The sequence below is a fragment of the Daktulosphaira vitifoliae genome, unplaced genomic scaffold, assembly GCF_025091365.1.
Source record: "Daktulosphaira vitifoliae isolate Bord-2020 unplaced genomic scaffold, ASM2509136v1 Scaffold_4, whole genome shotgun sequence".
NCBI lineage: Eukaryota > Metazoa > Arthropoda > Insecta > Hemiptera > Phylloxeridae > Daktulosphaira > Daktulosphaira vitifoliae.
The window spans coordinates 35,784,247-35,800,296 of NW_026099575.1; the positions used below are offsets into that span (position 1 = coordinate 35,784,247).

The following is a 16,050-nucleotide window of genomic DNA, read 5'->3' on the forward strand; positions in this document are numbered from 1 at the left end:
AAATTTAATTTTTGTATATAAGACGATTTAAAACCATTTAAAAAAATGATTAAAAATCATTTTCTACTTATTACAAAAAAAAAATAATTTAATAAAGTCAGTATTTATTTTTAACATTAATTTTTAATATTAGCGTTATGCCATAAATTTAAATATAAAACTGAATAAATAAATAATTTGTTGACTCGTTGCGTTATTTTTAAGAATTTGTAAGGTATTTGAAGTGACTTTATTGATCAATAATAGTAATTTTAATATTTTTATTTCAAGTAAAATATCATCATGTTTTTCAACATCATGTTTTTCAACATCATATTTTACCAGTTAATTTACTTTTATTAACACACAACTAATATATTTTATCTTTTAATATTATAACAATAGTAATAATTGTAATAATTACGATATATCTTTTGAACATGACTTTTGAACAAGTCCGTCTTTATCCAAAAAAGTAGATGGACATAAATGACAATCAAATCGTTTCTCTTCATAGATTTTACTATGTGCTTACAAGAAATTTTTTTGCAACATTCACTTTTGTACACGATCAACTGAATTACAAAAAATATGATGGGTAATTTACATTAATATTGACTCATAAGCATGAAAATGTTTATTAACATTATCGCAGTAAAATAATTAAACAACTAAAAAGAATTTTATTAAATATTTCAAAGGTAATATCACTTTTATGAATGAACAACCGTTGAACATTTTGCATTATTACCTGTACAAGACGACTATAAGGAACTTGATATAGAGTTGTTAGAAAAAATGTATTATCATAAACGTCGAACTATTCAATGATATATAAGGGCACTATTTGAAATGCCTCTCGTTAATACTGCCTCAACTATGTCATTGAATAATTTTTTACATGTTCTTTTATAGCACAGTCAAGCACTAAAAACATTAGAACAAGATATCGATGCATGGACCACTCTGATAATTGAGATGGTATTAAATAAACTAGACAATAGCATACTAGAGCACTGAGAGTTGTCGTTTACGTTCAGCAATGTACAGCCCTACAACATGTTTGAAAAATTGTTTACGTCGAGGAAAAAGAGAGTAGTAAACAAAAATACACAGAAAAATGTACAGAGTGTAGAGTTGTAGCAACTAATTATTGTGCCCGGTGCTGAATTCTAAAATTAGCCGTATAGAACCATAAATTATAATAATAAATTCAAGCACTATTCAAATAGAGTATTTTATTAAAATCCGACATATAAATAAAAAAAAACATTTAATCAATTTTTTAATTAGGTATTCGATTGCTTGATGTTTACCAAAAATCTATAAGTGAGATGAAATGAATATTAAGTGTTAATAATTTAGTAAAATATGAATATTTTTGTTATACTAAAATAAGCGCAAAATTGCCCAAGAATTGGTGCAGAGAACAACACAAGAAAATCTGGAAGTACTTGGTAGTATCTAGACAATCTAAAATGTTTATTAAGACCCCTGGTTTACTGTTGGGTAATCTTAATAGTATGAATAGACATCAAATAAGTACCTTGACTGGTCTACTGACAGGAGTTGGTCGTCTGCTTAAACATCTTAACGCAATGGGGGTATCGGAATCACCATTGTGCTGGAAGTTTGTAGTAGAAGAGGAAGACTCATTTCACATCATGTACGAATGTGAAGCCTTGTCCACACTAAGATCAAACTACTTGAACAAACCTTTTCCTGAAAAAGAAGATATTAAAAACCTAAAACCCAGAGAGATACTTAATTTCGCCAGAAAGACAGGACTCTTTGGTCATCTTTAGAGGTGATTTTATGGTTGGTAATGTATTATACTTTGGTGATAACACTTAGATGGGTAAACCGAATCAAGACAATTTGGTATGAGGTGTGCACAATGGACCAACAGGTCTGAGGGCATGGGCATTACGTCCACCTCGATAATAACTAAAAATATGAATATTTTTACCATTACACGTAAGTATATTAAAATAAGTTATTTGTTCAAAATAAATAAATTGAATTATTTATTCGTCAAAACATAATAATATTTAAGTATGAAAACTCCGTGATATTTTACAAGTTTAAATCGTTTAAATCCTTTGACAAGTTTTAAAGTATATATTTGTAAAAAGTATCTTGACTTTTAGTTTATGAGTCTAGCAGTTTGAGGAATAGTACTATATGCATTATTAATGCCCAGATTAATAGCAATGTTTTTTATAGATTGTTGAAAAGTATATTTAATTTTCATTTATTAAATTTATACATTTAATTTTATTAATAATACAAAAACTACCAAACATTTTTTATGTGGGGATTATAAGCGCATTTTTTGAATAACATTTGTGATGATGTTAATGTTCTTTGCCCGAAAAGTCGCCCCATGCGTTGATTTTCAATTACCCAAAAATATTTGCCTTTCAATAGTATGTTTGTTCACATATCAAATTTATTTTCAACTAATGTTTTTTTATTTTCAGTGTCAATCTTTAGATGTCATGAAATTGACACTCCACGACGATTTACAATTTGAAATATGTTTTCTTTATAACAAATTGGATTCGACTCCAGCGTTTTTTGGAGATTATTATTGATATTTGATAAGGTTATATTTTATTAAATTTTATTTTGTTGTTTAGAACGGATTTTTACATATTTTAAACTTGTAAATATTAATGTTTAATTAAAGTTAAGTTATTAAATATCATTTATCTTATTTTTGATTTCCCCTTAAATATCATATTTTTTAATGATTCCCCTTAGTTATTAATGAACCATGAACAATCTAAAAATAATTGTTTTTCTTTTATTTCATGTGAATATGTTAGAGTAGGGTAATACAGATTGAGTTGGAACCCCCTCGCCTCACAAACTCACCATCCTTAACCAGCGCATTAGGTCCTCTTGTACCGGGCGGCGCGGCTGCCTTTGTCTCAGGCGTTCAGCTTCCTCCTTCTTTTTCAAGATGGATTCGGCGAACGCCTGGACGAGCCTCCACGCCTCCCGGCTCCTTAACATCAGGTCCACCATGGACCCGACTCGGAATGTGGACCCTTCTCGAGACTATAAAGAGTCCCGTTGTATAGTTGTATAATAGTCTCTTCGCCTCGCACCGGAAGAGGGTGTGTAAAGCGTTATCAGCCTCTCCCGGGCGATCCGAACAATGGTCGCACGTCGGCGCGGCTCCTTTACGAATACGATGTAAGTACTCGTTAAAGCAGCCATGGCGAGACATCACTTGGGTGAGACGATAAGTCATCTCACCGTGAGTCCGGTCCACCCACCTGTCCAGCCGATCGGGTCCTATGAGGGACCTGGTCCACTCGCCTCTCGTTTCCTCCGAGAGGCGAGTCCGCCACCGGAGCATGGTCATCCGCCTGAGCGCCAGCCGGTCCTCGGGTTCGAGGGACCGGTTGTGCTCTCGGCGGAGCTCATGCCCGGCGGCGCGTTCCTCGGCGAGCAGATCGGCGGGCGGCAATGACGACAGGATACCCGCCGCCACTCCGGACACCGTTCGGTAAGCCGAAACTGTCCGGATCGCCGCCCGCCTTTGCACCCTGAGCAGGGCTTCACGGTTTTTGGACGAATACTCAAGAGTATCCGCCCAAACCGGGGACCCGTACAGGAGAACCGAGTGTACGACGCTGACTAAAAGTCTACGCCGCATCTCTCTCGGCCCTCCCAGATTGGGCATGAGTCCCGCCAAGCAATTCATGACTTTCTGAGCCCGCTGGGCCGCACGAGTAATGTGCGGCCCGAACTTTAGACGTTTGTCTATGACAAGGCCCAGATAAGTCATTGAGTCCTTAAGCGGGATCTCCACACCCAGCACGGCTAGCCGTGGATGAGTGAACTTGTATCTACCCGTGAACAAGACCGCTTCGGTCTTGTCCAGGGCGAGGCTAAGTCCACTCCCCTCCTGTTGGATCCAGGCGGTGACTGCGCTGAGCGCGCAGTTTGCCCGGGATCCAGTCTCCTCGGCCGAGGCGCCTTCCGCCACCACCAGCGTGTCATCCGCGTAGCAAACGACACGCACGTGTNAATAAGGTTTAAAAAATTACTTCTTTTAAGTGCATGGTTACAATAAGACGACGCGCACGTGCGGTGGTAGCGGAACGCGGAACACCGCGTCGTACGCGATGTTCCACAGCAGAGGCCCGAGAACTGACCCTTGCGGGACGCCTCCCGTAACAGGTAGGATTCGCGGGCCCGCGGCGCTCTCGTAAGAGATGACCCGATCGCTAAAGTACCACCGGATCATCCGCCCGAGGTAAGGAGGCACCCGAAACGCGTCCAGCGCTCCGAGGATGTGTGACCATCGCACGGAGTTGAACGCGTTTCGGATGTCCAACTCCACCGCCACCCCGAAACCCTGCTCAGTTTTGGCCTTGAGGGCCAAGTCCCTGAAGAGGGAGGCCGCGTCATCCGTCGACCTCCCCCTCCGGAAGCCGAACTGGCCCTCGGCCAGTCCGCCGACGTCGGCCAGGTGGGCTTCGATCCGGGTGACGAGCAGCCGCTCGAGGATCTTCCCCAAGTCGTCCAAAATGCAAAGCGGTCGGTACGACGAGTNTTCCCCAAGTCGTCCAACATGCAAAGCGGTCGGTACGACGAGGGGAGACCCTCGGGCTTGTCACCCTTTCTCAGAAGTACCAGCCTGGCCTTCTTCCATTTCGTGGGGAATTCACCCTCCGAGAGGCAGAGGTTCGCGACGGCGCGTATCCAATCCGGGGCGAGGTCGTGGACCAACCCCCACACCCGGTTTGGAATCCCGTCGGGGCCGGGAGCTGTGTTCCGGCCCCGCACACGCGCCACCGCGTCAGCTACTTCTTGGCTGGTGAATTCCACCAGTCTTTTTCATTCCTGCGACTGCAGGGAGTGGTGGTGACTAAGCCCCTCCCACCGGTGAAATAGCCGGGACGGTATTGGCAACGGATTGCGCGGACATTGGACTGGTTATGGTAGCGGCCACCTCCTCAGAAGCAAAAGCGAAGCCCTCCATTTTGGAGAGATTGCGTGGTGCTTCTAGAGGTGGTTTGGTAAGTGTGGGAAACAACTCGGGTTCGACCTGCAAGGGCCCGGAAAAATCCAAGGGGTGCTTCTCCTGTAAAAAGGAGGGGCACCAGGCCAAGGATTGTCCGGATGTGGGGCCAGTACTGAAGGCCCTAAAGCCAAAGGGGGGGCCCGTCAAAAAGGCCCTTCCGGGGAAGAAGAGGGGGGGAAAGGCCGAGTGGTCTCTCGGAGCACAGCCTGCTAGTGGATGAGATTCCTTCAAACGAATCTCAACCACTGTCGGGCTGCCCAGGACCTGGTCCGGCGGGCGGCGTACGAGATGGGCACCGACGTGTGCATCGTTTCGTACTCGCACACCGGATCGGTCCGGGACTCTGCCGGCTGGTTCTTAGACCGGTCCGGCAGAGCGGCGATCGGCGTGATGGACCGCGGACATCGAGTCGGGCGACGGGTACGTAGTAGCGAGGATAGACGGCATCGACGTTTTGAGCTGCTACGCGCCGCCCAGCTTGCCGATCGCCGGACTCCTCGAGCCCCTGTCCTCCTGCCTGCTGGCGAGGAGGCTTGGGCGGCCGCGGGAAAGCCGTGGGGAGATCGTGGCCGGGGATTTCAACGCCCACTCCCTGGGGGTCGGCAGACACGAATCAGCGTGGCGAAGACCTGTTAGACCTGATGTTGGCCCTCGGGCTGGTCTCGGCCAACAGAGGCTCCACCCCGACTTTCGAGGGTCACTCCTCGAGCTCGGTGGTGGACGTCACGCTGGTATCCCCGTCGTTACACTCGCACGTGTCCGGTTGGTCGGTTCTTCCGTACAGGGAAAACCTCAGCGACCACCGGTACATCGTATATGAGTGCTACGCGGACGACACGCTGGTAGTGGCGGAAGGCTCCTCGTCCAAGGAAGCTGGATCTCGTGCGAACTGCGCGCTCAGCGCAGTCACCGCCTGGATCCAGTAGGAGGAGAGCGGACTTAGCCTCGCCCTGGACAAGACCGAAGCGGTCTTGTTCACGGGTAGGTACAAGTTCACTCCTCCACGGCTCGCCGTGCTGGGGGTGGAGATCCCGCTTAAGGACTCCATGACTTATCTGGGCCTTGTCATAGACAAACGTCTAAAGTTCGGCCACACATTACTCGTGCGAAATGTCATCGATTTTTATAAAAGTTATACGAATATAATTTACATTGAATATAAATTTAAACTTATTTTGAATATTTTTCTTCTCAAGTCAAAAAAACGACTTTTAATTTTTGAACTAGCTTAAATTGCTCTTTTTAGCTATCAATACAATTAATGTACGGTGGCCATGTCGGTTATAATACAGTCTATCAACCTTGGGTTATGAAGTTTGTACCCAATTTCTTTTAATTAAAGTAAATCATTAAATTACATTAAGTTCTAAATATTTCAATTGTAGAATCTTTTTTATAATAGTGATTTTAATCTCTGTCAGATATCATCTATACTTGTTCCAACAATGCCACGACCACACTGTGCTACAGTTATTTACAATGTATTGCATCAAGCCCTTTAGATTTTTATACACATTTGCCACAAAAGTAATAAAATATACTATTTTATAAGTTTTTATTATTTCTCCTCAAAAACTACAATATTAGACTATTAAATTTTAATTCCTTAATAAATTTGATTACTTTAATTAATATTTATCCATATATTATACTTTTAAATCTAGGAACTACTAATCAGGATATAGTTAAATAAATATAAGTTAATATTGCTTTTGTAATTATACACCAATTTCATAGAATTCAACACAATATACAAATTTGCTTCGAAATATATCTTATGATAATGATTTTAATCATTGTCAAATATCATCTATACTTATTTCAAATATCCCATGTCTATTCTGTACCGCAACATCACTGCACTACCGTTTTTTAATTCAATATCTTAAATGTACTTTATAATAAATATCACTACCTGATTATAACTTATACATCTAAACATGTAATATTGTATCTAATTCATAAAAACCACGACATTTATTATTATTAACAATAATTTTCAAGAATAGGGATTTATTATTATAGAAATTCTTGTGCAACTAATTATATTATTTTTTCGGTCAAGATAAAGCAAACGACTAGTGTATTTTCCATAAATGAACGATTTTGGAAAGTGAGATTCTTTAAATGCACTGGTATTAAATCCAGATGAAACATAATGCCCCTGAAAATTAGTAGAATATACTTTGAAAATTTATAGAAAACTATTACGTTTAATTAATTAACCAATAAATATAGAAATATATATTTTTACAATTGACCAGGGACAGTCGGCAGGAATTTTAAAAGTATCAGTAAATATTTTCCAAGTTTTCTCTCCGTAAAGTCCCATTTTAAGTGATGTACATGCTTTCTTAACATGAGCTAGAGAATTTTCTTTCCTAAGTCCGATTGTATCAAAGTTGCCAAGCAGAATACTCATCTATATAAATGAACATTTAATAAAATATTAAATTATTTAATATAAAAGAGTTTTAATGAAAAATTATTTACAATACTTACTCTAAGTGAATCATCAAGCGGTCTCTGTAGTGTAATGTTACCAAATAATAGTTCAGAGTATTTAGTATCTTTGCGAGGATAAAAGTTGAATTGTATCGGATAGTTAATGCTCAAATTACATGATTGAAATTCTTTGAAATCGACCCAAAAAGGACCCTAAAATAAATAATGTTTAATTTAAATGGTGGAACTTAAATAAAGATTTTCCCACCAAGTTCTGACATCTTTAATAACTATATAAATTTATACTGATAATATTTTTAATGTAGTTTTAACTTTAATAACTTTTCATCCAATGAAAATGTTGTGTTACTTTTCTTAAAATGATATTTAAAGTTTTGAACTACGTTAAATTCATAATTTTTACATACAGGCATTATAATACATAGTGTGCTTGCGGACAGAGTACTCATATATCAGTACTAGTTGTACCCTCTTTTGTTATATACCCACTTAATGTATTACAATAATTGTATCTCTCAAGTACTTGTCATAAATTTGCTATCAAAATATTTTGTAATACGATGACTAAAAATGGCTATTATGATATTTTGAAAAACATAAAAACAAAATTTATTTTTATTTATTTTATTATTAAAACAAATAATATATAATATGTTTTTAACAAAGTGATGATAATTATTTTAAAACATATAAGAGTTTATTCGAGTTATAAGATCTCAAAAAATCTATACATATTGAAGGATTCTTTTAACGCAAACCACCAGATTTCTCTTAAAGTAATAACTGTATTAAGAATATTTTTTTATGATATATTATTTTTTTTTTGGTATTATTTATTGTTAAATATTTTTATATTTATATTAGTTAATAATTATTTTTTTTTATTTATGTTTTATATCAAATAATTATATCAACGTTATATTATTTAACTACCTTACAAAATAAAATATAATCTAATAAGAAAAAAGTTGGTGGTTGATGATAACTTATTATTTTTTGATGAGAGGATAGCTGTGACCCAGAAAAAGTGGCGTATTTAAAGTTAGATTTTTTTTTACTCTATTAAGCATGCTAGAGAATTATTACTGCTTAAAAGTAAATTGATGACAAAAAAACCAAGCACAGTGGGGTCGTGGAATAGTTGGGTCCACTATAGATGATATCTGACAGTAATTAAAATCACTATCATAAAAAACGTTTCGATGAAAATCTGTAGATAGTGTTTAATTTAAAAAAAAAATTTGTCAAAAAAGTAGGTCATGTGAGAGTTGAGAAAATAAATGATAGCTACATAAAAAAAACACATAGTAAAATAATATTAATATAAATTTCTCTCACGAGAGGAGACTACAGTAATGGGATCCTTGATATTTATTGAAGTTATTGAATCTAAATGAGATAAAAATCAAATGAGTTAAATATTTTTTTCTAACTCAAAAAGAATTAAGAAAAAATTCAGTGCCACAGTCGTGAAAGACCCAAGTGTTACCGTCTCAGAAACCGTACGTCGCAATTGTCACTTAATAAAAATGAAAATTTAGTTAGTTCAAACTTTAAAGTTATTTTTCTCGACTTCAAAGAAACAAAAAAATTTAAATATGTTTAAAATTTTATACCATGTCAATTAGATTGAAATAATATTTATGAAAATCAATGTAATCCCCTTATAATAAAATAAAATACAAAACAAAAAATTTTAACACAAAAATAGAAATTTAAGATATATATAAAAATGTCAAACCTTCCTGAAAACTTTCAAAAATTAAGTTGAATAAGTTCTACTTTCTATATGCATTTTATATTTTGAACCCCCTCTGTATTAAAGGAAATGATCCCCTTTAAAAAAAAAGTATGTTGAATGAAAGAAGTATATAAATATTATTTCTCATAAAAAAATTTCATTGATCCATATATTTTTTAAAAAGTTATAGCGTTATAAAGTTCAAAATATGAAAAATAATTTTTTATTAACTTTGATGACTGTTTTCATTATGAAAACAAAATAAAGGCCGAATTTTTTTTTCATAATAAAGTACATTTCAATAGTTTTAATTTAAGATATATATTTATAAAAGTGTCAGTATTCCCGGAACACTTTCAAAAATTAAGTTGAAAAGTTAATTTTTGTGAAAAAGTTGTCATTTTGAATATCCCCTTGTGGGCTAGTAAATGGTTAAATTTATAAAAAAAATATAACAAATGATAGGTAAAGACATCAAACATCTATAAAAAAAAATTATATTGATTTTTTGAAACAGTTGTGGCAGTTTTAAGTAAAAACCTAGTACAGGTCGGTCGCGGCACAGTGGTGACGTGGCATAGTTGGGTCAAGTATAATGATATATGACAGTGATTAAAATCACTATATAAAAAAAACGCTTCAATGCAAATCATTAAATAGTGTTTAATTTTAAAAAATTGGTGGATTATTCCAGAAGCTACATGATCTGCTAGTTCATTATTAATATCCTAATTAAGATAAAGTATGTCGAATAAAAAAGGGATTATTAAAAAATATTATTTCTCATAAAAAAATAATGTTGATCTATACACTTTTCAATATGTCATAGCATTATAAAGTTAAAAATGTAAAATATAAAATGTTCACACAATAATAGCATTTGGTAGCCATTTTCACCGTGAAGATGAAATAAAGTCCGAAATTTTTTTTTACCATAATAAAGTATATTACATTAACTTTAATTTAAGATATATATAAGAGTGTCAGACTTTCCGGAACACTTTCAAAAGTTAAGTTGAAAAAGTTCTACTTTCTACATGCATTTTTTAGATTTGAACCCCCCTCAAATATAGGGATACGGTCCAATTTAAAAAAACAGTATGTCGAATGAAAGATGTATATAAATACTACTTCTCATGAAAAAATTGTATTGATCTATATATTTTTCAAATAGTTATAGCATAATAAAATTAAAAATGTAAAATACAAAATCGTGAATTTTCACACAATAATAGCATTCGGTAGCCATTTTCACCATGAAGATAAAATAAAGTCCGAAATTTTTTTTTACCATAATAAAGTATATTACATTAACTTTAATTTAAGATATATATAAAAGTGTCAGACTTTTCGGAACATTTTCAAAAATCAAGTTGAAAAAATTAATTTTTTGTGAAAAAGTTGTCATTTTTAATCCCCCCCTGTAGGTAAGTAAAGGGTCACATATAAAAAAAAAAATATACCAAAAGAAAGGAAATAATATCATGCATCTATATAAAAAAGTTATAGCAATTTAAAAAAAAAGTAAAAAGTAAATAAAAGTAAAAAAAATTTCGAAAATTAGCGATTTTTAAATTTGTAATTTTTTTGGAGGTTTCCCCATTTACGGGGAACGAGGGAATTTTTTTCAATTTTTGAGGGTAATGTCTTCGACTAAATACGATTTGTGATCTTTTGTCGTATCATGGAAAGAAATCGGTTTGGTGAGAGCAGAGAAAAAGTGGTAAAAGACACAAAAAAAAAAAAAATAAAATAAAAAAAAATCACATCTTAGTAAAACCAATACCTTCTCAGCTTCGCATCGAAGCTAAAAATTTCGAAAATTTCGAAAATCAGCGACTTATAAATTTGTAATTTTTTTGGAGGTTTCCCCCATTTACGGGAAACGAGGGAAATTTATAAGTTATTTAAATATGTTTGTTGCATTCAAAAAATAAAATTTAAATAAATCAAAAAAGTATATTGATTTCTTTTATGAGAAAATTAAATAGTATTCTTTCGAATAAGTTATTATAATTAAAAGTTACAATTATAATAATTTTTTAGTTATTTCGATTTGACCGACATAGAATTACTATAACTAATAAATTTTTTTTATGGCTAAATGTTTATAATTAACATTAAAAACATACTAATTATAACATAACATTTTATTGATAAAATGGTATTATATAAAGTAGATTTATATCATAATGTATTTGTGTTACTATCAAGCTGAAAAAATTTATAAATTTTAGTAATACTTACAATTAATTTTATTTGTGTGTTTGCAATTATAAATAATTCGAAAATGAATGAGAAAAATATTATTTTTTTTTTATTCATTACACATTTATTATTTTTATAAAACTAAAAAATAAAAGTATCTAATAAATAGATTATTTTAAACAATTATCTGATTAAGACACTAGTTCACTATAATAAAGTAAAAATTTTGTCATTGTATATTGAAAATAATGTTTGGTTGAAAATTAGTCTGAATCCTTGAAACATTATTTTTATAAAATTTGAATGAACAGCCTTTTGTGTTATTTATTTGACATCACATAAAAAAATTAAATAGCAATCAAGTTGGTTATCTCATAATTTGTAACACTAATTGAGCAAAAAAAAAAAAACGAAACTCATTGTTTAAAATATTTTGTATGCAGTCAATGTTTGTATCAAAATTTCATTATAAAACTACAANTCATAATTTGTAACACTGATTGAGCAAAAAAAAAAACGAAACTCATTGTTTAAAATTATTTTGTATGCAGTCAATGTTTGTATCAAAATTTCATTATAAAACTACAATTTTTTTTTTAACATAAAAGATTAAATGAATAATTGCATAGCTGAAGAACATAGTTATTAATGGAGTTTTAACGTATTTTTTTACTTATGTGCATTTACGTCGATCCATATTTGAGCACAAATATTTATATTGCCTGCAGTGACTAGATTGTATGCTCTCTAATTAACTACAATGTACTCGTATGTAACAAATTAAATTTCAATTTTATACATATAATTTTATTTGGCTATAATAACTTATAGAAATTTGACTTAAGTTCGTTGAAATGACCACACTAACAATAAACCGGTATATACATACATATACAAAGTAATTCGTTTATCATAATCCACTTAATTATTCAACAAATTGTCGTAACACAATAAAAGGAAACGGAGGTGAATGTAATGGTGATGTGTACGAAGATAAAGATGAGAATGTGATGCCTGCTGTCTAAGTATTCACGTGCGTGTTGTCGTACAGCAATCACGGTGCTCGGCTGACACTCCGGGTTAGCTGTGGGTGTCGAAAGGCTGTCGTTATAGAAAGAGAATAAGGGTAACAACTAGGTATGAGGTGCAGACGAAATGCAAGACACAAATACTAGGCGTACCAGGTAAGGAAAAATAACAGAGTACGAGGTGCAGACGAAGTGCAAGACACAAGTACTCTGAAATGTTGTGGAAGAGAGTAGATAGGTTTAAAAAGGAATAAACAAAGACTTTACTTTAAACAGTAAGCCGGACAGGCTGGTGAATGACACAAGGCATTGGAGTCGACTGACCACGATGGTCTTTTGAGTTTTTATAATAATTAGAACTATTGCCAATTTGGCAATAAATATTATTTGTTAATTCATCAGTCTCAGGAAGCGGATATGCTGTCTGTATTTTATTAAAATAATTCTCACAATAATGGTAACGTGACACCATCACAAAATAATTACATCATCGAAAAAAACATTAAAAATTTTTTTTTGTTATCATTAATCATTTTTAACTGACAAACTGTGTAACTTATGAGACTATCAACTAAGNGACAAACTGTGTAACTTATGAGACTATCAACTAAGTTTTAGCTTCGATGCGAAGATGAAAAGGTATTAATTTTACTATGATGTGTTTTTTTTATTTATTTATTTTTCTTTTTGTGTGTGTTACAACTTTTTCTCAGATCTCTTCGAACGGATTTCTTTCAACGATACGTCAAAAGATCACAAAACGTTTCTAGTCGAACATATTACCCTCAAAATATACAATGACAAAATTTTTACTTTACTTTATAAAAATAATAAATGTGTAATGAATAAAAAAAAAATAATATTTTTCTCATTCATTTTTGAATTATTTATAATAGCAAACACACAAATAAAATTAATTGTATGTATTACTAAAATTTATAAATTTTTTCAGCTTGATAGTAACACAAATACATTATGATATAAATCTACTTTATATAATACCATTTATTTCAATAAAATGTTATGTTATAATTAGTATGTTTTTAATGTTAATTATAAACATTTAGAAACATTTAGCCATAAAAAAAAATGTATTAGTTATAGTAATTCTATGTCGGTCAAATCGAAATAACTAAAAAATTATTATAATTGTAACTTTTTATTATAATAACTGACACGGCCCCCGTCGCTTCGTTATACACGATNTGACACGGCCCGCGTCGCTTCGTTATACACGATGCCCCGCGACTCGTGCCACCTTTATCAGCCGTCGCCCTACTATGAGTATTTGACTGACCAACACCGCGTGTTATACGCTACGGTGCAAAGTCCAGCAAATGCCGCACGGCCGACGACGACCCGCCGCAAATGGTGCGAGAGTCTTCCTCCCGTTGTGAAAGCGACAACGTCGACAGCCGAACCGCACCCGCGCACCGTCGCCTACAACGCTGCTAACCATTTTGCCGTCCAAGGATTACGCCGAACATCGCGTCGTCGACGCCAGCGAAAGTGCCGCGATATTATGCGAAGATTATTATTACTGTGTTTATCTTTTCGGTTTGTTTTATTTTTGTTAACATAATCTGTTGTCGCTCATTTAATAAACGGCCCACGGGTCTCTACCCTCAAAACCAGTGTCGACCATATTTTTGCGACGCAAGTCGTGTCATAACTTATTCGAAAGAATACTATTTAATTTTCTCATAAAAGAAATCAATATACTTTTTTGATTTATTTAAATTTTATTTTTTGAATGGCAACAAACATATTTAACTAACTTTAATTAAATAAATTTCCCTCGTTTCCCGTAAATGGGGGAAACCTCCAAAAAAATTTTCTAAAAAAAATCGCTAATTTTCGAAATTTTTTCAATTTCTTTTACTTAAAACTGCTATAACTTTTTCAAAAAATCAATATAATTTTTATTTTTTATAGATGTTTGATGTCTTTACCTATCATTTGTTATATTTTTTTTATAAATTTAACCATTTACTAGCCCACAAGGGGGTATTCAAAATGACAACTTTTTCACAAAAATTAACTTTTCAACTTAATTTTTGAAAGTGTTCCGGGAATACTGACACTTTTTTATATATATATTAAATTAAAACTAATTAAATGTACTTTATTATGAAAAAAATTAATTACGGACTTTATTTTATTTTCACGGTGAAAACAGACATCAAACTTAATAAAAAAATATGATTTTTGTAAAAAAATTCTTTTTTATATGTTTAACTTAAAAATGCTATAACTTTTTGAAAGATGTATGGATCAATATAATTCATTTTTTTATAGATGCATGATGTCTTTACCTATCATTTGGTATATTTTTTTTTTATATCTGACCCTTTACCTGCCCACAGGGGGGGATTTAAAATAGCAACTTTTTCACAACAAATTTACTTTTACACTTAAATTTTGAAAGTGTTCCGGAAAGTCTGACACTTTTATATATATCTTAAATTAAAGCTAATGTAATTTCATCAAAGTTAATAAAAAAATTATTTTTCATATTTTTAACTTTATAACGCTATAACTTTTTAAAAAATTTATGGATCAATGAAATGTTTTGTGTAGTGTTTCTGTGTCAGTCAAATCGAAATAACTTTAAAATTATTATAATTGTATCTTTTTAATATAATAACATATTCGAAAGAATACTATTTAATTCTCTCATAAAAGAAATCAATATACTTTTTTTATTTATTTAAATTTTATTTTTTGAATGGCAACAAACATATTTAACTAACTTATAAAATATCCCTGGATCAGTGCTATTAACATTCTTTAAAACAGACATTTATGAAATATGGATCTAAAAACCTTTTTAGCTTCGATGCGAAGATGAAAAGGTATTAATTTTACTATGATGTGTTTTTTTTATTTATTTATTTTTCTTTTTGTGTGTGTTACAACTTTTTGTCAGCTCTCACCGAACCGATTACTTTCAACAATACGTCAAAAAATCACAAATTGTATCAAGCCGAAAACATTACCCTTAAAAATTGAAAAAATTTCCTTTGTTCCTCGTAAATGGGGGAAATCATTTGGTATATTTTTTTTATAAATCTGACTCTTTACGTGCCCACTGGGGGGATTCAAAATGACAAATTTTTTAATTAGTTCAAAAAAATCATTAAATTTAATTCTGTTCTGGATATTTCAATTATATTAAAGGTGATATTACTTTTGCAATATTTAATAAAATTCTTTTTAGTTGTTTAGTTATTTTACTGCGATAATGTTAATAAGCATTTTCATGCTAATGAGTAAATATTAATGTAAATTACCCATCAAATTTTTTGTAATTCAGTTGATCGTGCACAAAAGTGAATGTTGCAAAAAAATTTCTTGTGAGACATAGTAAAATCCATGGCGAGAAACGATTTGATTGTCATTTATGTCCATCTACTTTTTTAGATAAAGACGGACTTATTCAAAAGATATATCGTAAGTATTACAATTATTATTATTGTTTAAGAAATAATAATATTAAAAGCAGTGGTGTAGTCCTTAAAATGTTTATGGGTATACGCCTATATTATGAATAGAGATAACGTGGGGGGCTCCGCCCCCCACAC

At 33.2% G+C, this 16,050-nt stretch overlaps 1 protein-coding gene across 1 annotated transcript; it reads right to left on the reverse strand.

Moving 5' to 3' along the window:
- Nucleotides 1–6,737: 6,737 nt before the first annotated feature.
- LOC126904821 (uncharacterized) lies at nucleotides 6,738–11,556 on the reverse strand. The gene is made up of 4 exons (XM_050684095.1): nucleotides 11,478–11,556; nucleotides 7,526–7,681; nucleotides 7,278–7,445; nucleotides 6,738–7,187 (listed from the first exon to the last, which is right to left on the reverse strand). The coding sequence occupies exons 1-4, from the start codon at nucleotides 11,553–11,555 to the stop codon at nucleotides 7,023–7,025; spliced, it is 567 nt and encodes a 188-aa protein (XP_050540052.1). The 5' UTR covers nucleotide 11,556; the 3' UTR covers nucleotides 6,738–7,022.
- Nucleotides 11,557–16,050: the final 4,494 nt, after the last annotated feature.

Excerpts from the sequence above, each read along its gene's own strand:
- LOC126904821 (XM_050684095.1), bottom strand. The coding sequence starts at position 11,555 with ATGAATAAAAAAAAAATAATATTTTTCTCATTCATTTTCGAATTATTT. Across the intron at positions 7,446-7,525 it reads CGCTTGATGATTCACTTAGA|ATGAGTATTCTGCTTGGCAA; the intron begins GTAAGTATTGTA and ends TCATTTATATAG. Across the intron at positions 7,188-7,277 it reads CCGACTGTCCCTGGTCAATT|GGGCATTATGTTTCATCTGG; the intron begins GTAAAAATATAT and ends ACTAATTTTCAG.